General features: G+C 44.6%; 3 protein-coding genes across 6 annotated transcripts in view; 1 reads left to right on the forward strand and 2 right to left on the reverse strand.

Annotated features, from left to right (window-relative positions):
• The window catches only part of RNF212B (ring finger protein 212B), a 37,164-nt gene extending 20,330 nt beyond the window's left edge, over positions 1 to 16,834 (forward strand). For 2 of the 3 annotated variants that reach the window (XM_045450426.1, XM_045450425.1), the window contains exons 12-15: positions 3,995 to 4,034; positions 4,324 to 4,424; positions 4,681 to 4,742; positions 16,379 to 16,834. In XM_045450426.1, coding sequence (XP_045306382.1) covers positions 3,995 to 4,034; positions 4,324 to 4,424; positions 4,681 to 4,742; positions 16,379 to 16,537 — 362 coding nt within the window. In that variant the 3' untranslated portion in view covers positions 16,538 to 16,834. Of the gene's footprint in view, positions 1 to 3,994; positions 4,035 to 4,323; positions 4,425 to 4,680; positions 4,743 to 6,515; positions 6,626 to 16,378 lie in introns of those variants that run through there. The other variant, XM_045450427.1, reaches the window with a different exon arrangement.
• HOMEZ (homeobox and leucine zipper encoding) lies at positions 6,100 to 19,902 on the reverse strand. 2 transcript variants are annotated; one of them, XM_045450415.1, is made up of 2 exons: positions 19,812 to 19,902; positions 6,100 to 10,407 (listed from the first exon to the last, which is right to left on the reverse strand). In XM_045450415.1, the coding sequence occupies exons 1-2, from the start codon at positions 19,897 to 19,899 to the stop codon at positions 8,807 to 8,809; spliced, it is 1,689 nt and encodes a 562-aa protein (XP_045306371.1). In that variant the 5' UTR covers positions 19,900 to 19,902; the 3' UTR covers positions 6,100 to 8,806. The 2 variants fall into 2 exon arrangements, with proteins under 2 accessions (XP_045306371.1, XP_045306372.1); XM_045450416.1 differs by lacking the exon at positions 19,812 to 19,902 and adding an exon at positions 15,807 to 16,013.
• PPP1R3E (protein phosphatase 1 regulatory subunit 3E) lies at positions 17,044 to 27,435 on the reverse strand. Its single transcript, XM_045450431.1, has 4 exons — positions 25,459 to 27,435; positions 24,671 to 25,211; positions 22,949 to 23,088; positions 17,044 to 17,076 (listed from the first exon to the last, which is right to left on the reverse strand). The coding sequence occupies exons 1-2, from the start codon at positions 25,873 to 25,875 to the stop codon at positions 24,789 to 24,791; spliced, it is 840 nt and encodes a 279-aa protein (XP_045306387.1). The 5' UTR covers positions 25,876 to 27,435; the 3' UTR covers positions 17,044 to 17,076; positions 22,949 to 23,088; positions 24,671 to 24,788.
• Between the last annotated feature and the right edge of the window lie 166 nt (positions 27,436 to 27,601).

The raw sequence follows: 27,601 nt of genomic DNA on the forward strand, positions 1-27,601 counted from the left end.
CGTTGTTCAAATCTTCTATTCCATTGCTGATCTTCTGTCTAGTTGTTCTATTCATTATTGAAAGTGGAATATTGAAGATTCCAATAGTTTCTCTCCAGTTCTCTTCAATTCTGTCAGTTTTTGCTTCTTGTATTTTAGAACTCTGTTGTTAGATGAATATATGTTTATAAGTGTTGTATCTTCTTGATGGGCTGACCCTTTTACCATTTGACCTTTGTCTCAAAGTGCATTTGTCTGATATAAGTCACTCTGCCCTCTTTTGTTTACAGTTTGCATGGAATTTTTTTCCATATTTTTACTTTCAACCTACATGTGTCTTTGAATTTAAGATGAGTGTTGTATAGATAGTGTATAGTTGGATCTTTTTTGTTCGTCATTCTGCTCCATTTCATTGTGCTGTTATCATAAATTACATCTGTATAAGTTGTATACTCATCAACACAAAGTTACAGTTTTATACAATTGTCTTTATAATCATATAGGAGAGGGGAACCTGGGTGGCTTAGTCGGTTGAGTCCGACTTCAGCTCAGGTCGTGATCTCACGGTTTTGTGAGTTTGAGCCCCTCATTGGGTTCTCTGCTGTCAGCCCAGAGCCCACTTCAGATCTTCTGTCCCCCTCTCTCTCTGCCCCTCCCCTGCTCATGCGCTCTCTCTCTCTCTCTCTCTCTCTCTCAAAAATGAATACATATTTAAAAAATCAGATAGGAGAAAAAAGTTACAAACAAAAATACACATATACTTTTGTATTTACCAATGTAATTGCCTTTGCCAGTGCTCTTTATTATTTCTTCATGAAGATCTGAGTTACTGTCCAGTGTCCTTTCAGGTAAGCCTGAAGGACTCCCTTTAGTGTTTCTTGTAAGGCAAATTTGACAGTGATGAATTCTCTCAGTTTTTGTTCACCTGGGAACGCTCTAATTTCTCCATCTTTGATGTTTATTTATTTTTGAGACAGAGAGTGTGAGTGCAAGGGGGATGGGGTGGGTGGGAAGAGGATCCAAAGCAGGCTCTGTGGTGACAGCAGAAAGCCCCATGTGGGGCTCAAACTCACAAACTGTGAGATCATGACCTGAGCTGAAGTTGGACACTCAACTGACTGAGCCACTCAGGCACCCCTTTCTCCATCTTTGAAGAATAGTTTTGCTGGATTTAAAATTTTTGGTTGACAGTCTTTCTTTTAGTATTCTGAATATGTTATCTGCCAGTGTTCTTGCCTCCCTGGTTTCTGAGGAGAAATCAATGCTAATTTTATTGAGAATCCCTTGCATGTTATAAGTGACCTCTTTCAAGTTTCTTTTTTTTTTTTTTTGGTCTTTGGCTTTCAGTAGTTTATGATATGTCTAGGTGTGGATCTCTTTAACTGGAGTTAGTTGAGTTTCTTGGATGTGTAGATCAATTTTTTTTTCATCTAATTTGGGAAGTTATCAGCCATTATTTCTTCAAATATTCTTTCTGTCCTGTTCCTCTTTTCTTCTTCTAGAACTCCCATTATGCGTATGTTGATATACTTGATGGTATTTCACCAAAGTCTCTGAGGCTGTCTGTTCATTTTTCTTTATTATTTTTTCTTCTCTTCCTCACATTATATAACCGCAATTGGCTTCAAATTTGCGGATTTTTTTTCTTTTGTCCATTTGTATGTACTGATGGGCCCCTCCAGTGAAATTTTCATTTTAGTTATTATACTTTCAATTCCAGAATTTATATTTGGTTCTTTTAAATATATTTTGTCTTTGGGGGTGCCTGGGTGGCTTGGTCGGTTGAGCGTCCGACTTCAGCTCAGGTCATGATCTCACGGTCCGTGAGTTCGAGCGTCGGGCTCTGTGCTGACAGCTCAGAGCCTGGAGCCTGTTTCGGATTCTGTGTCTCCCTCTCTCTCTGCCCCTCCCCTGTTCATGCTCTGTCTCTCTCTGTCTCAAAAATAAATAAACGTTAAAAAAAATTTAAATATATTTTGTCTTTATTAGTATTCTCTATTTGTTGAGACACCATTCTCATACTTTAGTGCTTTAGACATGGTTTCCTAAGATATTTGAACATATTTAAAATACCAGATTTAAATGTTTGTCTAAAAAAAGTCTAGTCTGGGCTTAGTCCAATGTCTGGGCTTCCTCAAGGACAGTTTCTATTGATTGCTTTATTTCTTTATATGGGTCATACTTTCCTATTTGTTTGCATACCTCATAATTTTCTGTTGGAAACTGGACATTTAAAATAATGTAACAGGGCAACTATAGGAATCAGATTATTCCTCCTCCCCAGGGTTTTTTGATGTTGCTGTTTATAGTTAGTTAGTGACTCTTTAAAACTAAGTCTGTAAAATTGGGGCGCCTGGGTGGCACAGTCGGTTAAGCGTCCGGCTTCAGCCAGGTCACGATCTCGTGGTCCGTGAGTTCGAGCCCCGCGTCAGGCTCTGGGCTGATGGCTCAGAGCCTGGAGCCTGTTTCCGATTCTGTGTCTCCCTCTCTCTCTGCCCCTCCCCCGTTCATGCTCTGTCTCTCTCTGTCCCAAAAATAAATAAACGTTGAAAAAAAAAAAAAAAAAACTAAGTCTGTAAAATCTGTATTGTCAGGGCACCTGGCTGGCTCAGTCAGGTAAGCATCTGACTCTTGATTTCGGCTTGGATCATGATCTAATGGTTTGTGAGTTTGAGTACCACATTGGGCTCTGCACTGATGTTGCAGAGCCTACTTGGAATTCTCTCTCCCTCTCTCTGCCCCTCCCCTGCTCGTGCTCTGTCTCTCAAAATAAATAAATCAATTAAAAAAAAAATCTGTATTGTCATGGAATGCCACCAAAGTCTCTATTCATTTAGCTTAGTGGTAAGCTAATGATTGGACAGAGATTTCCCTTAAACACCTGGAACCAGTTAAGTCTCTCAGTCTTTGCTGAAGGGTTGTGTGTGTGTGTGTGTGTGTGTGTGTGTGTTGGGGTTCACTTTCAGCATTTAGCCAGACAATTGAGAACTGTGCCTTAGCTTTCATCCTGCTTATATGACCTCAAGGTAAGAGATTAAGGCCTTTTCAGGTCTCTTCTGAGCATGCACATAGTCCTGCACATGCATATGGTCTAGATCCCAAAAACGTGTCGTTTTCAGAGTTCTTACCAACTCATTCCCCATCTCTTCCATCTATGCTTTTTGGTTAGCCTATTGTTTGCCCCAATTAATATTCACATCCTCAGGCAACCTAAAGAAGTGCTTTTAATTGTTTACAACAAACACTCCTGGGGAAAAGGCTTTTCACACATGGTAAACTCTAAGCTCTAAGTCATGATGAGTTTGTGCTACAAGTCAAGTCACATAAAGGCAGTCTTGCAAGTAGAGTCTTCCGGCAAACCACTGGACAGGTCAAGTGATTATTCTCTGGGAATGAGACTGTAAGAGTCCCAACCCCATTCCATCCCCACAGTGACTGCCAGAATGTTGGTTTTCAAGGCAACCATGGAGCTGGAGGAGAAATGGGAATGGGGCAAGTTAAAATGCCAGAAAATTCACTCTTCTTAGCTTCATTTGGCTATTTTTTCTGGAATAAACATTCCCCAGACTGTTGCAAGGCTTTTGTTAATTTCTGGAGTTCTGAAAAAATTGGTTCTGACAATTTTTGCTAGTTTTCTCTTTCCTCTTATGGAGAGAATTTTTGGAGGTCCTTATGCCACCGTTTTTGCTGTCACTCCCAACCAATTTAATGACCCTTTGTCTTTAGCCATTCTTCCTAGTAATCCCCATCTTAGAGGGGAAACCAAGACACAGATACATTAGAACACATCAAGGCAGTACTGGGTCCTGGCCCACAAATCCATGAGAGGGAGGAAAGCAACTTTCACTGCTAGGTGATTTGTGAGTTTTTTTTTTACTTGTTGTTAGTCCCTAAGCCTAACATATACACTAAAAATCTTTGGTCCCCAATTTCTTTCCCTGGCCCCAAGTATACCTGAATAAATCTCTTTTCCAGCTCATGGGTTATCTCACAGGCTGACTTTTATGTTTTCCAGAAACCCCTTCACCAGCTTCCACTCACAGCCTATCTTATAGGTAAGTAGCACTGTGCTTCCTTTCACTTGGGATCTGTTCACACTGACACTCTGCTAGCAGCCCTGGGGTTACTTCTACTAGCCTATACCCCTGACATTTATAAATCTACCTTGTAAACAAGAGAGCATTGAATAGTACTGTGTCTAATATACATCAGAATTATTTTATTTTTAGTTGCAAGCAGGGGATTTATTTCCTGTCTTGTCTAAATATATAGGCTGTCCCTTTAAATACGCTTTTTACCTTTACCTTCGTTTTCTTTGCTGATGCTTTTATTTCCCCTCCTTAGGCCTTCACCTGCCTCTTCTGGACAGGGGATTTTTTCTTTCAGACCATCCCTAAATGGTGGGGATTCAGGCCACACAAGAGCCCTTACCCCCAGTAATTCAGGTATGTTAAATGTCATTCCCAAAGGAATGGAACTTCAATCATTGACATGTATACTAAAATGAGGATTTCCAAGGTGAAAGAAGTTAGGAAAAGAATGACTTTATAGCATGCCTCTTAAATTGCTTAGCTAAGTCTTTTTCCCTTCTGAGTGGTGTTCTACAGATTAAGACCTACCTATTTACCCTGACCCATAAGTAACATTGCCAAAGAACTGCCCAAGGAAGTTATGTTTCACCATTCCAATTCTGTCCTTCAGGTCAGAGGGAAAGCAGAACCCCACTAGAGAGTCTTCCTGGTTTCCAGCTACCAGTCCAGCAGGTGAGCCCTGGCTAGTCTAACTTGCCTGTGTATGAAAAACTTACATGGTTGGGCCTGTGCACAACATACCCTTTTGGTCTCCTCTTAAGGTGGTAAAATGTAACCAGTGGAGAATGATACGGGTTTCAAGTGTGGTAACCAAATGTTCACAATTTTCCAGAATGGTTTCAATTTCAAAGATTCTTTCCTACTATCAGATTAGCTTCCTGGTTTGAGGTTTAAAAATTAGGTCACACGGTAGTGAATGCCTTTAAACTGAGAGGTCTGGGCCAGTGTGAACTAAGCGCGTAGACACAACTGACATTCCCAGAAGCGCCACAAAAAAGTATTTCAATGGAATGTATCTTTTGGATAGAGGTACTACTTGAACTAGGAAAAATCACATGTACTTCTCTAGAGATGGTTAGAATAAGGCTTTATAAATTTATGGGACTATGATATGTCAGCAACAAGAGGAAGAAGGCATGGGAATAAGGAGAGAGGTTTGTAAGGAGCTCTACATGCCAAGTCCAGTCTTGCCTTTTAAGTTAACTTTTATGGCCCAGGTTTTGAGGATATTTAGGCTCTTTTCCATGCCAAGCTCCTGGTGAGCCCAAGGACATACTAAGGTGGGTAAATATTTTGCTCTCATATTCCAAATGCCCTTTATTTTCATTGGCAAGGAATTAGGGTCTAAGCCGCAAGAGGCAACACTGGGGAAATAACATCCCTGAGATCCTTACAAATGGAGGGATTAACCTACAGATGAAAAAAGACTTAAGGGACATATAAACCATCTGCAAACATATGGCCCCTATTGGAGCCTGATTAAAACTGTATCACACACACACACACACACACACACACACACACACACACAAACATACATTTATGAGAAAGTTGAAAACTGAATACCTGTTGGACATTTGATATTGTTTTCTTTTTTTTAATGTTTTTTATTTTTTGAGAGAGAAAGAGCGCACACGTGTGCAGTAAGGGAGGGGCAGAGAGATGGGGACAGAGCATCTGAAGCAGGCTCTGAGCTGACAGCAGGGGCTTGATCTAACTCACAAACCGTGAGATCTTTACCTGAAGTCAGACGCTTAACTGAGTCACACAGGCACCCCAATATTAAGGAATTCTTGGTTTTTGTGTGTGGGCATACTACTATTGTGGTTGTTTTTAAAAATAGTCTATCTTTTGGAGATACATACTAAAATATTTAGAAATAGGAAGTTAAGGGATTGTCTGGGTTTTGCTTTAGTATATAATCTAGTGGACATGGGGCAGAGAGTAGAAATGAAAAAAATTGGCCATGAGCTATTTGTTGAAGTTGGGTGATGGATACTCATCAGTCCATTATACTACTTTACTTTTGTATTTTTTGAAAATTTCAGTCAGATTAAAAAAAAAAAAAAAAAAAAAAAAAAAAAAGCTATTGAAGTTAAGTGCCACCTCCCCAGGGCATAAGAATCCTGCCTCCCTGGTAAGCACATTTCAGCATAGTAGTCATAGGTTCCAGGTCTTCCAAAGTAGTTCTTTAAATACTCCGCCTTATTATCACCATAAGCCACTCAGATGTTGTAGAGTTTCATAATTAGCAACAAAGGCTTTGTCACAGATGTATCAAATCTTAGTACAAATCTTGGAACAGTTATCATGCAATGGAGAAAACTATGGGGAAGCACAGTGGTGGTTTGCTGTCTTAATAAACTTCATAAAGTGGTTTAAGAGGGCCTTATTTGCCCTTTTTGTTATAAATGCCCATATCTGCCTTCCTGTCCTCTGCTGCAGACTCTGTACGAACAGAGACAGATGGGATTAGCCAGGGCAAGAGAAGCATGGACTACTTCCAGATAGATCGTCTTCAAGGTCCAATCCATATATATTGCTTAAGGAAGGCATATAGCATCCAATACTCATTAAGTGTGATGGTTTTGGAAAATGTTTCTCTGGTTTCTTTCCACATTTCACCGTGTACCCTTATCTGCTTTGTTCTTTACCATATACACCCTATATTACCTCCTAGGAAAACGATCAGCATTATATAAGGCTAGTTCTTCAGGAAGATGTTTGGATCTCTCCCACACTCATATGTAGCTCTCTCATTTCCTACAACTTAAAACAAATATTGTAAAAAAATTCTTGGCTCACTGGAGGTGCGAAATCATACACTTGTTAAGTATGTTTTATTTCTAGATTTCATTTTTTAAGCTTTGGATGTATTCACCTATTGCCAAAGCTAATAAACAACTCTGTTCCTTGTCTTAATTTATTATACTACTTCTGTTTGCCTATTGTTTCCTCTATGCCTAGTTAACTATGTTGATTTTCCTTTCTGTCTGGTAACAGCTGGAGACCCAGACTTTCAGCTTATTAAGGTACACAGATAAAATAAAGATGTCCTTTTATTGTTATTGCAGCTCTATTGGTATTATATTACAAGCTCTAGAATGGTGGAATGGGCAAAGACCACCACCAGTGAGATGGAACATGTATTCTTCTTTGGGTATTAAAGAGTAGAAATGAGGAATTAAATGGGTTGGCCAGTGGCAGGCAGGCCATAAGCAAAAATTTTGAAAAAAAAAATAAAGATAGCAAACATCTGCCAGAAATAAATGGAGTCCTGGGAATGACCATGAGGCTGAACTAGCATTCCCTACCCTTTCTGGAACTCTTGAGTTTATTTTTAAAGGTATTTCTAGACATCTTTACTGGGAAGAGCCTGTCCTATAGCAGTATAGGAAACAAATCTTCCCAGTGATAAGATACTGATGTATTGCCTTTTAAAGTTTTATTCTTTTAACCTACCTCAATATATCCTGATTCTTAAAAAAAAAAAAAAAAAAAAAAAGTATACTAAGTCAGAATGTTAATAGATTTGGCTCCATTAATTTCTAAACCATAGAAGTGGCAAAGTGGAGGAGAAACAATTTTATTTTTGGCCTTTTATTATTCTAGCAATTTGGGGCTTCCACTCTTATTTCTAGATGGTTAACCCATTGATATCTTTATATCTGACTCCAACTGATGAAAACCATTCTAAAACATCAATAATCAATTCAGTTAAGACCAGGGTCCCTCTGTCCCCAAGACAGATCCTATAAAGAGGGGAAAAAGTCTCTATTATAGACACACATTGAGCCAACACCAAAAAGATGAAAAATTAGTCTTTGTCAAGCTAGGCAGGAGGAAGTTTCAGATTTGTAAAACCAAACCTGCAACCTACCTGCACCCACCTTCTGAACAGTAGAAATCATCCCTCTCCTCTATCCCTCTGTAACCTAATTCTACTTTTTAAAAGGACATTTCCCCCCAGTTACCACATCCAATAAATATCCAGTCTAAATTATTCTCCACCCAATTATTAAACTTTTTCACAAGCTCCATGGGGAAGATTTACCCTGAGACAAATAGCGAACAGAATGAGGGATTTTGGAGAAAGATTAAAAAGTACAAGGCAAAATGGTCCCAGTATCAGAAGTGAAAACATTCTGCTACCTGTGCAACTCAGTAATGAAGCAGGGAAAACCCAGCGTCAAGTTGGTGTGCATGAAGTAAATACCTGTAGTGAGACTGGGACACACTAAGACTCTCAGCTGTATTATGCACGGACTCGTGCTCAGAGAAGAAAGGGGTGTGAGGCAGCCTTATATTCCAGGGAAAATGGTGAGACTGGGGGATGCACTAGAATCATCAATTGAATCAAAATTCTTTACTCCTCCTTTCCAGTACTAAAGACGTGGGGCCAATGTCTGGCCTCTCCTTAGTACAATAAGGGGAAAGAACGGACATGAAGAGAGCAAGAACTGTTTCCCAGCCCATGGTTTGGACCAGATCCTTAGCGCTCTCTTCACCGAGACTAAAGGCCTGATTTCTGCCCAACCAATCCCCACCTCTCTTTGGGTCCTATGGTCATCCTCCCTGGTCCACCCTCACTACATCCCCCATCCCCCAACCTCAAGAACACAAAGCTTTTTAGTTCTTTGCCACAAGGTAATTAAAAAAATGTGGTTTCTTTGTTTAAACAGTTACTAAGTTGGTTCATCTTTTAGTAACAGACCTCCCCTCCCCTCCCCCACCCCTCAGTCTTGTATGATCACATCATCATCCTCGTCATCATCTTCCTCCTCCTCCTCCTCCTCTTCATCCTCATCATCTTCTGGCAGTTCCTCCTCCTCCTCCTCCTCTTCTTCATCTAGACAAACCACCACCTCAGCTGGCTCAGGTAAACGAGAGTCAAACCAATCCAGTACCTGCTGGGTGCTAAGCCTTGATGCCTGACTCAGTTGAGGGATATCACTTTCCCGAAGCTGTTGGTGGGCTGCCCAGTACCTCTCCAAGGGTCGTATATCCGGTGGGGGTGGGGGGTTTGGCAAAGGTGGTGTCTCAGCCCATTCATTCAAGGAGCGGGTTGAAGGTGGGGGTGTGGGAATTGCTGGGTCCTGGAAACTAGGGGCACCAGGTACTGCGTTGTCCCGAAACCATTTTAGTTGCCCATGCTTCAAAGCATAGCGTGTGTCACCAAACCACTGAATAATCTCAGGCCGAGGTAAGCCAGTGATCTGTTCTAATTTATGGTAATCCTCACGCCGTGCCCATTGGCACTGTAAAAAGAAAGATTTGAGGATAGCCAGCTGCTCTTTGGTTTTGCGCTTGGTCTTTCGCTGGCGTTGCATATCTGGGGAAAGGTACTCTGCAGGGCCAACCCTACCTGGTACTGAGTTATGTCTTAGCCCCTGGGGCCAGGCTGGCTCCAGATGTGGGGGCAGTGCCTGTTCATTGGGTGACAGTGGCTGTGAGATACAGCCCAATGACTGGAGGGGTTTAGAGGTGACAGTAGCTCCATTAGCCAGTACCTGGAAAGTGGAAGAGGTAGAAGAAGAAGAAGGAGTCATAATAGATGCTGACTCCTGCTTACAACTACTGGCAAGTAATGAGATTGGTGGGGGCTTATCCCGAGCACGTGGCTGGTGGACAGCTGTGGAGTGGTTCCAGGAAGCAGAACCTAGGCCATGTGACTGATTGGGACCCTTGCCTGCCTGCTCCTTAGAGAGGCCACTGCTTTGAAGATCCTGCCAAAAATCTGATTGGTGGGAGAATGTCCCACTGCCAGGTGCCATCAGGGGTTCCTTTGCTTTCTGGTGACTCAGCAGCTCTGAGGACTCCTCAGGCTCTACCTTCAATCCTTTCATCTGGGTAGGCTCGCTAAGAGTCAAGGGCACTATTCCAAGACCCATTTGTTCTGGAGGTGGCACTGGAGAAGGAGGCACCTCCTCAGGGGGCCGCCCTGCATGATGAGTAAAAGAGAGAAGGGATTTGAAATGGAGCTGGTCCCGATGGTAGACCACTCGGGCTCGAGTCTCTTCTATTTCTTCAGATGACCAACTAATGCCACAGCGGAGGCGCTGGGCCATGAACCAAGTCTTGACTTTTTCCATCTGCAGCCCATAGCGTAAGCAGAGAAGAGCAATGTCTGCTAGACTGGGATAGGGAAAGTAGCTGAAGGTTTGTAGCAAGTGTTCATTGCCATCCAGCTCACTGGTCTGGGCTGCCTGGGTCCACACAAGCTGTAGCTCCTCGGAGATTGGAGGGAGGCAGATGAGCCCCGCGGGGGAGCTATTAAGACTGCTGGCCTCTTTATTAGGAGGCATGGTGCTTTCTGACTTGTGCCCTTCAGAGATAGCTGTAATAAGAAGAGAAACAGCTCAATCACTGGGGCTCCTCTTTCAGCCCATTGCTCATTTTCTGCCAAACAAAATGTTGGACTCCAATACAATCAACTGTCTATTGTGTACTGTTTTGGATTGCTTTTAAAGTGCTTTAAAAAAATTTCTCATTTAATTTTCATAACCTTAGGAGCCTGTTATAATTCCTATCATATGTATGGAAAAAAACGAAGTCCATAGAAGTTCATTACCCCAAGTCACATGACTAGTGAAATCTGTCTTTAGAGGTTAAGGAGGAACACACATCCTTATATTGCCTTTATTTTTCTGATGCAAACTCACTTCACCCTCTAAGATCATGGAACAGGAGTCACAAAATGGAAACTCAACCACAAAAACATGAAGTGCAGTAATCTCAGAACTGATGCGAATGCTTTAGCTCCTGACAATTTATGATTACCTCTAGAATGTGGAGACAGATGGGGAATCCAAGAGAGGAATTTCTAGAAGGCAGGACAGATAGTACTGTCCTTCTGCCTAGCCCCCACCCCCATTCCTTTTCTCTTCTTGGTGGTGAAGTCCTGCAGGCAGAGGAATGATAGTACCTTCAAGCCCTAAACCCAAATCTGCTAAGCTTTATTTTCTCTCTGTAGGATAATTGATAGGGTATCTGGGATAAATGGGGTTACTCCCCCTGGGTCTTTGGGGGTAGAGAGAGGGAACTGTTTCCACCTCCAAGTCCTCCACGGAACAAAGGTTAGCCCCTCCCCCCCAGCCTTTGTCTCTTCAACAGCTCAGTGTCTCTCAGGGGGAATTGGGAAGAGCTCCTTCAGACTGTAACAGCTCCTCCACACAGGGCAGAGGGCCTGCAGCTCTTATCTCTGCAGCCCAGCTTTCTTCCCAGGGCCAGGTAGGCAGATTCATTAGGAATTGCAGCCAGGTCCTGCAAGCTCCCCAGCAGCACCACTGCTCCCAGGTCTGTGGGTATGGGGGCTGCAGGGAGAGGCCCTGACTCTGGCCTTCCTGAAACACCTGCTTGGGTTATTTCCCAGAAAGTTCTGTTGACCAAATTTTAACTCAGCTCCCTGTCTGGGCATTAGAAATAGAAACTCTTTAACACATCTGTTACCCTTTCCACTTAGAGGAATCCCACCCGAGTTTATAAATATTTACCTCTGATATGTTAAGGATGGGACAGGATTCCTATGTATATGCTACATGATGAACTGAGAAGAATCTCAAGCCCAGGAAGTTACAGTGCAGTGTGGTATCAAAGGATTTTATATGACGATTAGAAAAATTTGGTAGCATTTTGATGTGTCACCATTTCCTTTTAAAAAGCAGATCTGGGGCGCCTGGGTGGCGCAGTCGGTTAAGCGTCCGACTTCAGCCAGGTCACGATCTCGCGGTCCGTGAGTTCGAGCCCCGCGTCAGGCTCTGGGCTGATGGCTCAGAACCTGGAGCCTGTTTCCGATTCTGTGTCTCCCTCTCTCTCTGCCCCTCCCCCGTTCATGCTCTGTCTCTCTCTGTCCCAAAAATAAATAAACGTTGAAAAAAAAAAAATTTAAAAAAATAAATAAATAAATAAAAAGCAGATCTAATGAACCGAAGGCCATGCAGATCCTAAAGGCTATACAGCTTGAAGAGAACGTTAAGAGGGTAAACAGAGACAGCATAGCAGAGTGGATAGAAATATGATCCTTGAGTAAAGCCAACCTGCAGTTTGAATCCCAGTTCCGCCACTTACCAGCTATGTGATTTTGGACAAGTTGCTAAATGAGCTTTAGTTTCTTCATGTGTAAAAAATGCATACAGTGCCAAGTGTATGTAAAGTTATATATTTTTACCAAGCACCTACTATGCACTAGGTGTCCTGCGTAGGCAAGGCCTAAAGCAGCTGTTGGGGTGGAGGCCTAGGGTGAGGCAGTTTTGAGATTAATTGCAGCTCCACCACTTCCCAGAATGCTGCTGTCCTTGGACAAATTATTTAACTTCATTAAGCCTCAGTTTCCCATCAGAAAAAAAGGAGGTCAGAACAGCACCTTCCTTGCAAGTTTATGACTAAATTAAAAAAACGCAGTTGACATGATGCCTAGAACAAAGTAAAGGCTCAACAAATAGCTTTCCTCCTGACTTCAGCCTCACAGGGTGATTCTGATATATGGTAATGCTCCTTTTCTAGACACAAGGAGGGAAATGCAGCCAAGGCTGAATTCTTTAAAATCCTTGTTTTCTATCTGTTTTTGCAGGGTCCTAATTCTAATGAGCAGTGGAAGAAACTAGGGTATATATGATTTTATGCTTTCCATATTTTGGGAGTTGGATAGAATTCCCGAATGGATTTTGTTGTTTAAAAAAAAAAAAAAGGATGAAAACAACAGCTTTAGGAGAATTGAATCCGTAATTTGGATATAAATCCTTTTTGATTTCCAGATGAATTGCCAATTTAGTAGTAGCTCTGCCTTCACCCTGTAGGTTCATCCCAGACATAGCTACGTGGCCTATGAACAAATGCTTGCACAGCTAGGTGCTAAACTACCATTTAGACATTGTGGCCCACCAGGAACACCACCAATTTTAAGCTGGACAATACTTAATGACTGCAACACTTGACATCTACTAACCTTATTTGTGTCTTGTTTTTTAAGGACACAATAACATTTTAGATATGAGAAAAATGTAGCGTAAGGAAGAAAGCAGTCCAGTGTAAGGATGAAGACTGCCAGACAGGAAATAAGGCAGGCACAGCTATAAGCCTTACAAGGAAGCATTTTGCTTTCATTCATGTGGGTTGCTATCCTCCAGATTCTCATGACATCAGTTTGATGTTTCAATATAACATGTAGTAATACAAATACCATATTTGGTGTACTATATACATCTAGTTTTCCAATTACACAAAACACAAATTGTGGAAGACTTCCTGATATAGATTGGTGGCTTAAATTAAGGCACAGCTGTATAGCTACCTGGTGCCTCCCTGGAAGAATCTGCTTTGGCATAGGAAGAAGCTACAATCAGAGAGTGGCTCATGAGAGGTATTAACAAAGAGGGTAGGCCCCACAGTAATCAAAACCACCATGAAGGCACTATGGGGTCTTGTGTTCTTGTGCCTCCATTTGGAGAGGTTAGAAAAAGAAGGGAAATCAAAACTGGAGAAAAAAGGACTCCTGTGGGCAGAGATGGTAGTAATGGTGGGATTATCAATTCTGAATAATTACTAAATTTGATCCTTACTGAATATGTTGGATTTGCCCTATTGCTACTTTAAGTAGCTAATAAAAAATATAATCAGAAAAACATAGAGGATACACCCCTCTTTCCCTTTGGGCTTTCCATGCCCGTGGACAGATGGCAGAAAAGAATGGACTGCCTTAAACTTCATGTAGGGTCCATACAATCCTAGGAAAAAGGTGTTCACAACTTTAGGCTTGATTTTATTAGGCTTATGGTTAAAGCAGGAGACAGTTCAAATGAGAGACTAGATATGATCCTGCGTAAATTCCCTAAATCTTTATTCACAGAACTGCAGTGCTGCCTGAAATGTGTTTTGGTGATAGTTTTAAGGGCCTTAAAGAATTTTTAGTGGTATTCAACTTACATGTTTCTCAACTTTTTGGGTCATGGACTTCTTTGGAAATCAGATAAAGGTATGGACCCTCAGAAAGTTATGACTACCCACCCCCCCCAATAAACATCCAAACATATATATATAATCTCAGAGGGCTCACTGCCCAGAAGCCCAGGTTACGAACCTCTGCCTTATGTCCTCCCAACTGAATAAAAAGGCAGCGATGGTAATTGCTTAAAGAGTAACATACATCTTGATGTGAATGAATGGAAAGAGTGGATGGAAAGACTCGACAGAATTTAAATAGGTCTAGAAGGGACTGGGTATTGGTGATACTAGTTGGAGATAGTGGAAGGGAGGGGTGTTCAGCTGGGCCAGGAGCCTGGCTTAACTGACCCACTGGATTATATGACCAATACCCACAGTGTGCTACATCCTAGAGCCTGGTAGGCTACTCTCTAGTGTGCCAAAATCATCTGCTTCTTTCAGCTGCCCTGTGTGCTTGGGCCAAGTTGTATATGATTCCAAACCTGTTTATGCCTGTTTGTATTTTTTATTTATATAATAACATAATTAAATATCACATAAACCTACGAAAAACTAGTGCATTAAAAATTGTTTCTACGAAAACAAAGTCAAATGCTTTGGAAAGACATAATACAACGAGTGTACAATTGTTGAGTTGGGAATAGTAGGCAACTGTAAAAGATTGGAGGGGCAGGGGACTTAAAAATCTCAAAAGTATTCTACATTCAGATTGCTTCAAAAGTGTTTAAATTCTCACTCCATTTTAAATAAACCAAACCTGGAAATCATAGATGATGAGAGGCAGTGGCACATTAGAATTACCTGGGAAATTTAAACCAGGGAACCTTCCTCCTCATTCTGACTTAATTAGTCTGGACTGGGGCTCAGGCATCAGTACTTTTAAAAGTTCTCAGGGTGCAGCCAGATTTGAGATTTGCTTGTGTAGTTTATACCAGAAAGGCAGTTGGGAACTCCAGTCAGCAGACTTATAAAGAAAACGCCTGGATATTACCCCAAAAGATTGGTGAAATGAATATACTTTTAATGACAATGCTTAAGAGATGTATGCATCATTTAAAAAATTCCCAAGTTTAACTGGCTTTTTTTTTTTTTTCAAATCATTGCCATCTACCTGTCCTAATCATATAATATAAAAGGGCTTCAAATGTATGGTGAGAAGGAGGTTTGTATGTAAAAGATCTCCTGATCTGGGCCCACATTACCAAACAGGTCTCAGCTTGAGTCTTCTTTCAGTTTAGAAGTCTCATATTAGGACGCAAAACCAGGAACCTCTGAGGATTTGGGTTCTTTTTCCTGGTTTGTTTTCTGAGTATGGCTGGGTAGGGGGGTCAGGGGCAGTTTCTCCCAAACCTTTCATTCCCAAAGGCCACTGCTCCCCAGAAGTAAGGCCAGATTTCTGTGCGTGTGCTGAGGTCGCCAGGAGGTAGTCGTGGGGGGAGGTGGAGGCCTGGGAAGGAAACGTTTCTCCTATCCTCCATTTCGCAGGCAGTCTACAAGGCTCCAAACTGGGTCAGAGAACAAAAAGTTGCTGCACTTGGGGCGATGAGCCCCAGGGAGCAGGCGAATCTCAATCCTCCCCTCGCCGAGACCGTCCCAATCCAGCCTTCCCCTCCTCCCTACACACCCACTCACCCTCCCCCAGTTACAACAGGGAACCGAAAAGTCCAGAGGAGAAAGAGAGAACCAGGCGACTTCGAGCCTAGAATCCTCCTCCCCCCAGCGCGGGGATGGGGCTCCGGAGGTCGGAGATCGTACAGGGGCTAGGAGGGGAAGTCGAAGGGGCTGGGGATCACTCACCGCGGTCCGGCCCGGGCGGCGGCTCCCAGCCTCGCACCATGGGCCGGGGGGAAAGGGGGAGAAAGGGCAGGGGGCCTCCGGGGTGGGAGTGGGGTTCCCGCCCGGTGCGGCCTGCTCCAAGCCCACCCGCGCGGAGGGCCGGGACCGGGACTGCCCCCCCTGTCCCCGAGAGCGCGCCCGTCTAAGCCCAACCCTGCTCGAGCGAGTTGGGGGCGGGGCGGATGGGTGGGGGGTGCTCCAGGGGCGGTGCCAAGGTGGCCCGAGTCCGGATTGGTAGACGCAGGCAGGCGGACACTGGCGGAACGCACTGGGCCGACCATTGGCTGCGTGAGTCTCGGCTGAAGTCGGCTATTGGCTGCGTCGGCTTCAGCCGGGGTGGCTATTGGCTGCGTGGGGCAGGGAAGATGTCCCCCGGGGCCAGGGTGCTGTGAATGGTACCTCCCCCCGCCTTCGACCTTTCCGCGCCGGACCTTCGGAGCCCTGCTAGCCCTGGTCGTCCCGAAATTCCCCTGGGAATTCACAGCAGTTTGTTGAATTGCCTTACAATTATTCCCTATTTGTTCCTCCTGAAGGAAGACTTTTTTCAGCACCCCCTTGTCAGACTTACGCACGAGCTGAGCCGCGCCCGCCCAGCCGAGGGCCCAACCGCCGTCAGCAGCGTCGTTGTAAATGTAGCGCCTAGAGCAACCGGGAACTTGTTCTACAGATGGATCAAATGTCTTGCCACCTGAAAGACGAGGATCCTAGCTGTCCGGCGCCTTCGGAACACTGCACAGGTGTTCCCAAAGACGAAGTGTCAGAAGGGGGCACTTGTTTGGGACCTACCAGATCCCCAGGTCCCCTTTCTGTCCCAGTGAAGAGGACCTGGAACTCCACCTCATATCTGGGGACCTTGGTTTTCTCTTGTCTAGAAAGGGATGGCAATGAAATGGACTTTTCACCAAAGTGGTAGTCCACACACCGAAGTTCTGGGCCAAAAGTTTGTATATTTAGGATTCTCCGTCTTCGACTAAAACTTGGGAATGGTACTTTCTGAAGTGATTCTTTTGTTCTCAAGATGGTCTTTGAAACTGTCTTCTTGCCTATTTAGGTCACTTAATAGCTTATATAGCCACAGTAATTTATAAAAAAAAAATTCAGACTTTGACCTGTATTCCGCAGATAGACCTCACCCCTCTCTATATACTCCCCCAAAACACCACTACTCATTATTACTCCAATTTAAGGTCTAGAGCTCTTTCAAGGTTGTCGGACATCAGAAATTTATTTCCTAGAAAAGAAAGAAAGAAAGAAAGAAAGAAAGAAAGAAAGAAAGAAAGAAAGAAAGAATTTATTTCCTCTTCAGCATTGAGCCCTATTTTATGTTACTATCCCTGTATTTACCCCTGCCTGCCCCCAGCCCCATTACATTTAATAAAACTAAACTTCTAAGAGCCAGCCCTACATCCTTCAAACTGGTATCCGGCAAAAATATCATAGGAGTAAAAAAAGCAAAGATATATATACTCAGCTTTAGAGTTAGAAACTTCTGATCCCTCAGGGTTTAAGCCAGGGCTGGTGGTATATACAAAGTTTGTCCTAAATCATGACTACTACAATGCCCCAATGGTTTGTAAGTGATGAAAGGAAAAGTGAAACATTGTAGGCAGCAGTAGCCCTCAGTTTTCAGTGGAGAGGTTGTTCTTTCATAATCTAAAAAAATAACAAGACTGGGTTGTCTGGTTGACATGCTTATCTGGTTGGAAAGTCAGGCAGGCAATGTCTGTGGGAACATAGTGCCAGTCCCTAGAGGATTCAGTTAGGCATTCTGGGCATCACTGATCATGGGCTTGGAAATATGAAAGGTGGGCAAAAGTGCCACCTTTCAATTCTCAGAAACACGCTCCTAAGACAGAAGTAGGGAGCAGAATTGAAGACAGGTTTAGGAGAAGGAAAATCCAAGGACAGAAGAAACTCTTCTGCCCTAGTTTTGGAGTACAGGCTGAAGCCTCCCTCTTTGATGTGGATTTCACCCTAAAGCTTTAGAAGATGGAGTGTCCTGTGGTGGGGATTGGAAGAGAGGAAGAGATCCAGGCTGACAATATTAGAGAAAGGAAGGCCTCACCTTTAGCAAGACACTAACCCTCCCAGCTCTTCCTGGGACTAGTGCAGAAGAGTGGGGACTCATGTTATCCTCAATGTAGAGATGTTAATCCCCCATCTTTGGTGAAAATTCTGTTTCTGTTTGCATGGTTCAGATACTAGCAGGACTGACAAGAGACACATTTACCCTATAGGTAAAGAAACTGAACTTTTAGGACCATCCCTTGCACAGACCTCTTCTAAAGCACTGGAGGTGCACTAGAGCCCCAGCAATGTGATAATGTGGTCATGGCTTTTTGTAAAATATTTTGAAAAAAATATTTAAACTGCAATTGGTTAAGATTGAGGTCCATTTTCTTTCTGACTTCCCCTCCATTACACTTCTTCTTTTGTCAGGTGGCAGTGGAAATGCCATGGATATTTGGGGATTGGCTAGGGAAGTTAATTTGAGGATACATTTAGTTTGGGGTTAGTAGTTTATTAGTAAGTAGTTTAATATTAAGCATAGTGTTATAGGCTGAATGGTGTTGTTCCCCCCCCATTCATATAGTAAAGTCCTAATTCCTAGTACTTTAGAATGTAAGTGTATTTGGAAATAAGGTCTATAAAGAGGTAATTAAGTTAAAATGAAGTCTTCAGGGTGAGTCCTAACCCAATATGACTGGTGTCTTTACAATAGGAAATTTGGACACAGACATGAACATAGGAAAGACCATGAGAAGCTAGGGAGAAGATGTCTGTCTATAAGCCAAGGAGGGGAACCTCAGAATCAAGTCAACTCTGCCAATGCCTTGATCTCAGACTTCTATCCTTTACACTGTAGGAGAATTTCTGTTGTTTAAGCTACCCAGTCTGTTGTATTTTGTATGGCAACTCCAGCAGACTAATACATATAACTTCTAGGTATAATCCTAATGTCAACAATTCAGAGTATATGGCATTAATCATTACAAATTTGAAGTGCTCTGAAATTTTACACCACAAATATCAAAGAAATTTGAGTGTTTTCTTCAAGTTTGACAAAAATCCTAAAAATTATGACATTACCACTTATAAAGTGCGAAGGTGAACATTTTCTAAATCACTAAGAATTTTTAAAAAGTGATCATGTAGAAGACTGAATTACCTTTCTATACTCCTTATAGAAAACATTATATATATAAGCATCATATGAAAAAATATTAAAGAGCATGCAGCCAAAAACAAAATTGTAAAAAAATATGTTAAGTAGACACTTAAAAAATTGTGTTATTTTTCTTGATTTTATGTTATATTTGTCAGCTCTTTAAAAATCATAATTTAGGGGCACCTGGGTGGCTCAGTCGGTTAAGCGTCCGACTTCAGCTCAGGTCATGATCTCACAGTTTGTGAGTCTGAGCCCTGCGTCAGGCTCTGGAGCCTGCTTCAGATTCCTTGTCTCCCTTTCTCTCTGCCCCTCCCCTGCTCACACTCTGTCTCTCTCTCTCTCTCTCTCTCTCAAAAAATAAACAGTAAACAAATAAAAAATAAAATAAAAATTATAATTTATATTTTCTCATTCTAAAGCACTTTCATTGTTGGGCCTAATGCATTTATTTTTCTTTGCAAAAGGCTCTGAAAGTTGTATGTTTCAAGCACCCAAAAACTTCGATCTACCTCTGGGACTACCCAAATGGATATGGTGAGTTTCTGCCTCATTTAGGGGAACCATCCTCCACTGTTCTGTGCCTTGTCTCCTGAGAAATACAAAAGCTGAGTGCTAACCAATCAGAACTTCAAGTCTTGAGGAACTGGGATATCAAAAGCTGCAGTGAAGGAGTCTGTGAAAGGATTTCAGAAAGACCTACCACTAAACTAAGATGTGAGATGTCTGGAAAGACATTAGGGCCACAGAGGGACCTTAGGCAATAAGCCGGAGAAAACTCCTGCAACACCCCCACTTACCTCTCCTTGGGTGTCTGCTCCTCATGCTGACTCTACCCTTTAGCCTATCTGGTTTCACAATATAAGTATGGGTGCTCTGCAGTGACATCACAACTTGGCCATTATGATGTAATGCAGAGGCCTCTGATTCTTCTCAGGCTAGGGCTTCCCTATTAGAAATGTCGTCTCGTTACTTTGTGGGTAATTGAATTTTCTCATCGTTCAGGTGATAGAAATCAATTTTATGTTAGAACTTAATTTTTTCAAGGATACCTCACTTTAATCTATTGTTGCATTCTGGATTAGACAGAGGTCCTTGCTTTCCCTCTCCATCATATTTCTCATCTTTTGCCTTAGGGTTGCCCTTGATAGAGAAAAGGGCTTTCCTCTTCCCTCCAGTGCTTAAGGAGAAATGTAACTTAGATTGCCTCCTTAAGGAAGAATAGCCACCCCACCCCACCCAAGGGGAAACATAGGGCTTCTACCCAAGCAGTACCCTTTAACTGCACCAGGAATTGGCACTGGGTGCCAGGGAACTAAAGCTGGACCCTCATAACTTTCCCACCACTACCCAAAATGGTGGCAGGATTATACCGGGGTGTCTTATCCCAGGGCTGTCCAACTCCTCCATATCTTCTGCCCATCCAACTTTTGCATAGCCATAGGACACCAGCAAGTAGAGAAATGAGATGACCAAGAAATGGGGGTTGGGAGAGAGGAATCTTGCCTCTGGGTTTCTTGCCACCCTCCACCCCAAACAAACAATTTCTCAATATTATATGATATACTTTCATATTTTGACTTTATTTCACATATGAGGTCTTTTATCCAGAAGGAAGGGTAGTTGCATGTGGAAGCTGAAGTGAGGCACAGAACTAGTGGGTTTGGGGCCCAGTGAACATGGCTACACTGTGAACGGTATGAGGATGCTCTGGGAGGGCCTGATGAGAACAGTGGTTTGGGGGAATTCACAAAGCAAACTTTAATTTCCTCTCCAGGTTAGTCAATGGGTGGTTTATACCATGTTTTTAGCAACTTCACTGTTCCTCAGCAATATCACCCAAAGAAGTGCCAAGGCTGGGAAAACAAAGAAAACTACAAGTGCCTTTTGTTTCTTTTCATGCCTGGATGGGGAAGGGAATGGAAACTAGCAGGAGAAAATGAAACATTTCTGATATTATCCCTTGCCATGAAAAATCGCAGATCTGACTATGTAGAGGCCTGTTTTATAGCCCAGGAATGGCATGTGTGCAGAAGGGTTGAGGGTAAGACCCATCTTGAGCTGCACTAACAAATTCTCTGACCCTGCTGAAGTCACTTCTCATCTCTGGACCTGTGTCCTCATCTGTAGTGGAGCATGGACCCAGTAATCTCTAAAGACAAGTTTTTCCTGGTCTCTGATTCTATGACCTTTGGATTGCAAGGATCCAGAGAAGCTCCAGAGAAACACAGGTGTTAGAAGCAGGAAAATGTGGGAGTTAGATTGGAGAGTTCAGAAATTATGGCTTATTGTGACAATAAATGATGCGCTACATTCATGAAGAGAAACAAAAGAACAAGGAAGGCTATCAGACAGCTAAGTGTAGGAAGATATCTAAGATCTGGATAGGAGAAACAGGCAAAGTGGTCCAGCTGTGTTGCTTCAAGGACCCAAGCCCCTGACCAGCGTAATGTTTTTTCTTATATAACACTTCCTCATCTATGGCTGACACGTTATACACCAAATTGCTCCTGTTCATATAGTCATCAGCCTTTAGGGGAAAGTCCCTATCCCAATGCCTAACACATACCTTCCTAAAGATTCCACCAAACTCCCTAGTGTTTCCCATATCAGATTAGACTGTCAGTTTACTCCCAGGCCCTGGGGCAGCTCTATATGGGAAAACTAGAAGATTCATGTGTTGGCTCCATAAAGCTGAGAATGGGGGGTGGGTGAGCCATGGTACTTCTTACTGAGAAAGCTCAGGGAAAAATGGATTATTCTTCATTCCATCTCCAACCAGTTTACATTTATCTACTCAGTAATACCAGGGCTTGCAGAGAAGGTCCAAGCACAGACCATTCAGCAATTGTCCTAGTCAGGGATACTTTCTAGTGGAAACTTTAGGGATTGGTCAGTTCAAAACTATTCGGGGAGTGGAAAGGGGCATGAGACACCAACACGTGTAGAGAGTTGGTTAGGGCCAGGAGAGAATCCCAATATGGAAAAGCTGGAGTTCAGGTGGGCTCCCAAGTTCTCTAGCAGGCAGGCAGGATGGTCCCTTGCCGATTCTGCAGAGCTGGGACACTGGTACAGGAGACAGCAGCAAGCTCCTGGATGGAACTTGGGACCCCTCAGTGCTTTGCCTTCTCTATGCCAGTTCAGGAGACTGGGAGGATAGGAAGGCAGAGCAGTTAGAAACTGTGGTCTTTTCCTAATAAGAGACTATATATGGCAAAGTTGTCAGTTTTGTTTTTAAAGGAAGAACTATAATCAAATGGTTATGCACAGAACCTCTGGAGATATCTTGAGTTCACAATCCCAGCTATGCCATTTACTAGCTATGTGATCTTGAACAAATTACTGAGCTTTTGTGAGCTGTTTCCTAAGCTCTAAAATAGGGATATTACTCAACTGATAGGGTTGTTTTGAAGGTTGTATTGCATGCAAGACACCAGATTTTAGCAGATAAGTAAATATGAGCTATTATGATTGTTAATACAACATAATAATAACGCATACACATTAGGCAAGAGATTATTATACACTGAGCCTCAACCCAGTCTCCCTCTCCATCAACCTCCCTTGGGCTCTTCATTGATGACTAAAAAGCGCATTGCTTTGTGGCTTCTAGCAGTTTCTTTCTTCACTCTGCTGGTACTTTGACCTGAAGGTGTTCCACAAGATGCATGAAATTCTTTGTTTTCTTCATTAGATAAGGATGATGTTTAAGCCAGCATTTCTTTGAGAAGTGACTTGGAGTTCCTCTCTTTCGGCCATCTTCCTTCAAAGGACTAAGGCTTTGGACAGGAGGGGCAGGTAACTAGCCCCCATACTGTGTTCTAAATGCATGTATGGGCTTTTGTGCATGCACTCTCTTAGTAATAAGGAGGAGGGGGATTCAGAAATTTTTGAGAAATTAGTTAACAGATAGAAAAGGGTGCAGGGAGCTGGTTACCTGGGAGCAGTTGTTCATGTGCATCACGAACTGCATCTTTTCCCTCTTCTCCTTTCTAGAAGACTGTCAAGAAGGAGCCTGAGGGAGGAAGGTGGATCAACCATGGTCTTGGAGAAAAGGAAGTGGGTTCTCCACCCCTTCTGGAGGGAGAAGGAACAGCAGAGATCAACAAGAATGAAGAGGGAGACAAATGGAAAAGAGAAAACAAAGGTAAATACCCTATATGCTAAAAGAGTGAAAGTGATGAGAGAAACAAACAAACAAAAAGGCAAAGAGCTTAGGAATAGGGTAACAGGAAAGGAAAAACTACCAGTAGAGGTTAACCAGGAGGGGAGACCTAAGGCATGACTGTGAATGGGTAGAAGAGTCCTGCTTTCCCATTTTACTTGCTCAGGGTATAGAACACACTGCCATCTTCTGGTGCCACTTAATTATTCAGTAGCTTTGTTTTTTTATTTGAAATGTTCTCCATTTCTTATATCTATAATTCTTTATCCTCAAGAGAGCCTCAACATTGTTTCCTTTCATCTCTGGGGCTCCCAAACATCATTTTCCCCAACAGAGATGCACCTACTCAAAGCTGTCTCAGAGCACCTAGACTGGGAGTCTGTAGGGGCAAGAGCAAAAGGCAAGGGGCAGAGGATGAGCTGCAGTTTGAAAAAGGTGTTGGAATACCATAAGGCTGCAAGCTGGTTATGGGATGCTTATTGGCCTCTGGAGTATCTGTGTCAAAAACTGGAGGACCCATCCTTGGCCTCAATCCAATGCTGGGATGCTTTGTGTTCTGACCTGTGGTACTCCAACTGTAGGTTGGAGAATGTGGCTTCTCATCCACACTCTGCCACTCAGTAGATCATAAAATGTCAGAGCAAGAATCGGCTGTATGAGACCACTTAATCAAAATCTAATTTCCCAAGTTGGAGACTGGGGCCCAGAGAGGTGAAGTAACATTGCCCAAAGTAATACAGCTAGTCAGTGACTCTTTCCTTCTGAGGCAGAATTAGAGTGATTCTTGTGACTCACTGTTCCTTGACAAATGCATTCCATAAAGTGCTTAGGGGCCATTAAAAGGCACCCCAGAAAGGTAAGGCTGGCATTTTTCTGGAAGCCCCTGAGTGTACCAACTCCTCAGGCACGGCATTATTTGGCTACAAGGACAGGCCTGGAGTTGGTTTTGCCTTCATTTTAATCCCCAGGACTGCCTGGGGGCGGCGGGGGTCTGCCACCACTCCCCAGCCAGTCAGGGAAGGAAGAAGCCTGGGATCTTCGGGAATAACAGGGGACTTATCCTGGGACTTAAGCAAGGCAATTATGGCTGAGTTAAAGCTTAGGATGGGCAGGGCTAGGGACCTGAGGTGGCAAAGGCGGGTAAGAGAGGGAATGAGCTGGCACTCCAAATGACTTCAGTAGGGTGGGCTCATATTTCAAACATAATACCTCCTCAATCCCAAAGAGATAACCTTAACCTTCAACTTCCTAGGCCTGACGAACCCACTTACTTTCTCCCAGCGCCAGCTCACGGAATAGGACATCATCATCAACCCCCATCTTGGCTTTTTTTTTCCCTAATCCCCCCAGAGCCTTTTCTGGTTTTCTTTCCTATATGCGTTGGGTTACTAACACTCACATCCAACTAATGTTTTCCACCACCTCCCGACCTTCCTCGATTCCGCCCACTCCCACACCCCTTTGAATTCTCCCGTCCTCCTCGCCCTCCCCCACTTGACTCTCTTGGACAGCTCCCAGCCAATTTCGGTTTCTTTCGTTCTTCCCAGCCAAATCTTCGGGCTCCCCCGGCCCCTGGGTGCCTTTGCTTTTTGCGCCGTCGGCCGCAGGAGTCTCAGATAAAGTGGATCCAGCCCTGGGGCTCCGGGGCTCCGCCACTCCCGGGGTGCTCGGGCCCCCGTAGAGCATAGTCACGGCCGCCGTTGTTGTCCCAGAACTCGTGGCCGGTCACGCGGTAGCGCAAGGCGAAAAGCAGGGCGCCCCCAATGGGTGGCGCCGGAAGGCGGAAGGCGAAGCGATCCGCGCGCGGCGGGGGCGGGGCCGGACCGGCGTAGGAGGCGGGGGCCTCGCGTTGGCTCCGCCAGCCGTCGGCGCTCCAGCGCACACTCACGCGCTTCTCGTAGGCAAGGTCCAGCACACGCGCGCTCCCGGCCACGCCCAGCGGGCCCGCCTCGGCGCGTTCCAGGCAGATGCGCTGCGCCTGCAAGCGGGCGGCGAAGCCGGGCTCGCTGGCCGGCTCTAGGGCGGCGCGCGCCTCCTGAGGGGGTGGGGAGGAGAGGAGAGACAGGGGGCGGGGTCAGGGTGAGGCACTGGACCAATCCGAAGCGGACCCCGGCGTCCAGCAGTCGGAGTGGAGCCCAGCTGGGAGAGTGGCACCAAAAGGGATGAGCGAGAACAAGCCTAGGGTTAGGGATGGAGATGGGTGTTCCTTGATAAATCGGCCGCCTGCTGCGGCCGGGTAGGGGAGGTGCCGGGGAAGGGGCGTGCCGATGCCGCCCGCCTACCTGGAGGCCGCGGGCGCGAGGCTGGCACGGCGCGAAGTGGCGGAGGGCGTCTCTCTGCAGCTGAACTTGCACGTGGCGGGGCACCCGGGGCAACTCTCCGGGGCGGAAGCGGCGCACCGCGGCCAGCTCCAGCCCAAGCGCGTCGGCGAAACGCACTCTCTTGCGGGTGTCGGGGCTGCGGCTGCGAGGCACCCGAACTCCGCCGCCTCCGGCTGGCGCAGAGAGGGCCCGGCGACCCCGACTCGGAGCGTGAGCTCGGGACCGGGCCCCGAGGCGCGTCCCGCCCTCGCCTGGCTCCACCTCCGGCTCCTCCTCGAGGCTGGGCCGCTGGCTGCGGTAGTAGGCACGCTCCGTCAGCGCGGCTATGAAGCTCAGGTTGCGCGGGATGTCGGTGCGGGGGGGCCGCTCTCGAGACATGGCACCCCTCGCCCTGGCGGAGCCCGCCCGCAGCGCCGCGGCGCTGCCCTGCCTTCTCTCGCCCGACCGCCCGGCGTCCTCGCTGGAGCTGCCCCTCGCGGTTGCGTACTCTCCTTGCTGTCACCTCCAGGATCCCCCACCTCCTGTAGCTCTGCCTCCCTTCCGTGACTACCTTTCCTCCCGCTCTGGCCGTCAGCTCCCAGGGTTTTAGACCATCATCTCTTGCCTCCTGCGAACTGTCTGCTCTGAGCGTGCGCTCAGCGGCGCTCACCCTCTGGTCCCGCGGCCCTCTCGGTCCCGGCCCCCGCCCACAGTCCTCTGACAGGTGGCTCCCCATCTGTCTTCGCTGCTTTACCAGGGGGCGGGGATCTACCCTTTCGGTCCTGAGTGAGACCACTCAGGTTTTTTGTTTTTAAACGGCCTCAACCTCTCCGGCACAGGAAGAGTTAATGCTGGGAGACCAGAGTAACCTTTCCTTTTCTTGCAGAGGATGGTTCAAAATACCCAGTGTGTGACTTTCTCTTCAGGGCTCACCGTTTTCTTTTCTAAATCCTAGGCTCCAGGTTTGGGAGCGAGGGTGACAGTGGGTGCACAGAAGGGAGGGTCATGAAAACTAGGTAGTATCTCAAATAGTAGCTGAGATGTGACCCTCAAAAGGGTGGGGTGGTCAATTGGAAAAGAGTTCTGAACTGAGTTGTGGGAAACGCTCTGGTCTCACCTCTGATGATATTTTGCTGTGTGACCTTGAGCAAGGCATAACTTCTCTGGACCTCAGTTTTCTCATCTGTGAAAAAGTAGATTAGAGTTCTGATCTCTAACCCCACTGCAAGGCCTTTGAGGGCAGAGGGTGTGTCTGATTCCTGGTCAGTTACAGCACATACTAGGCTCTCAAAATATTGAATGAATGGACACACAACTCTTTTGGAGCTACAACTGTGGGGTTCTAGTTCCAGTGGGAGCTTCCAACAGGGGCACAGAGCTGGCTTTTTTTCTCCTTCATTTTGTTCTACATTAGTGAAAAAAGATGTGAAGTATCTTGTATAGTTTTTTTTTCCCCTAAATTCCCTGATTTTTTTGGGGGGGGTTTATTTAGTTATTTTGAGAGAGAGAGAGTGCAAGCAGGGGAGGGGCAGAGAGAAAATCCCAAATATTCATCGAATCCCCTAAATTCCCTACTGATTTTGTATAACACTTAGAATGTACTAGGTACAGTTTTAAGAGTTTTACAAATATTAACCCATATAAACAGCCATCAAAATAGCAGGGAGTATTATTATGCCTACTTGACAGATGAGAAAATTGAGGGAGAGAGGAGATAGGACTCTTGTCCTGGGTCATGTACATAATAATTGAGGAGCTGGGATTAGAACATCAGCAGTCCAGCTCTAGAGCCCACTCTCGTACCCACTTGGTTCTATAAGATTAAAACATTTAGTAGTAGTAGTTAACATCTTCAGAGTATTGTAATGAGGAATCTTAGAGTAGAAATGGAATTTCTTTTTTTTTTTAATGTTTACTTATTTTTGAGAGAGAGAGACATCAAGTGGGGAAGGGCAGAGAGAGAGAGAGAGAGAGAGAGAGAGACAGTATCTGAAGCAGGCTCCAGAAACCTTGAGATCCTGACCTGAGCCAAAGCCGGATGCTTAACTGAGTGAGCCACCCAGGTGCCCTAGAAATGGAATTTCTAAATTTAAAGCAGCAGGATAGTTTAACTGTAAAATCCCAA

Source organism: Leopardus geoffroyi, chromosome B3 (assembly GCF_018350155.1).
Source record: "Leopardus geoffroyi isolate Oge1 chromosome B3, O.geoffroyi_Oge1_pat1.0, whole genome shotgun sequence".
NCBI classification, from domain to species: Eukaryota; Metazoa; Chordata; class Mammalia; order Carnivora; family Felidae; genus Leopardus; species Leopardus geoffroyi.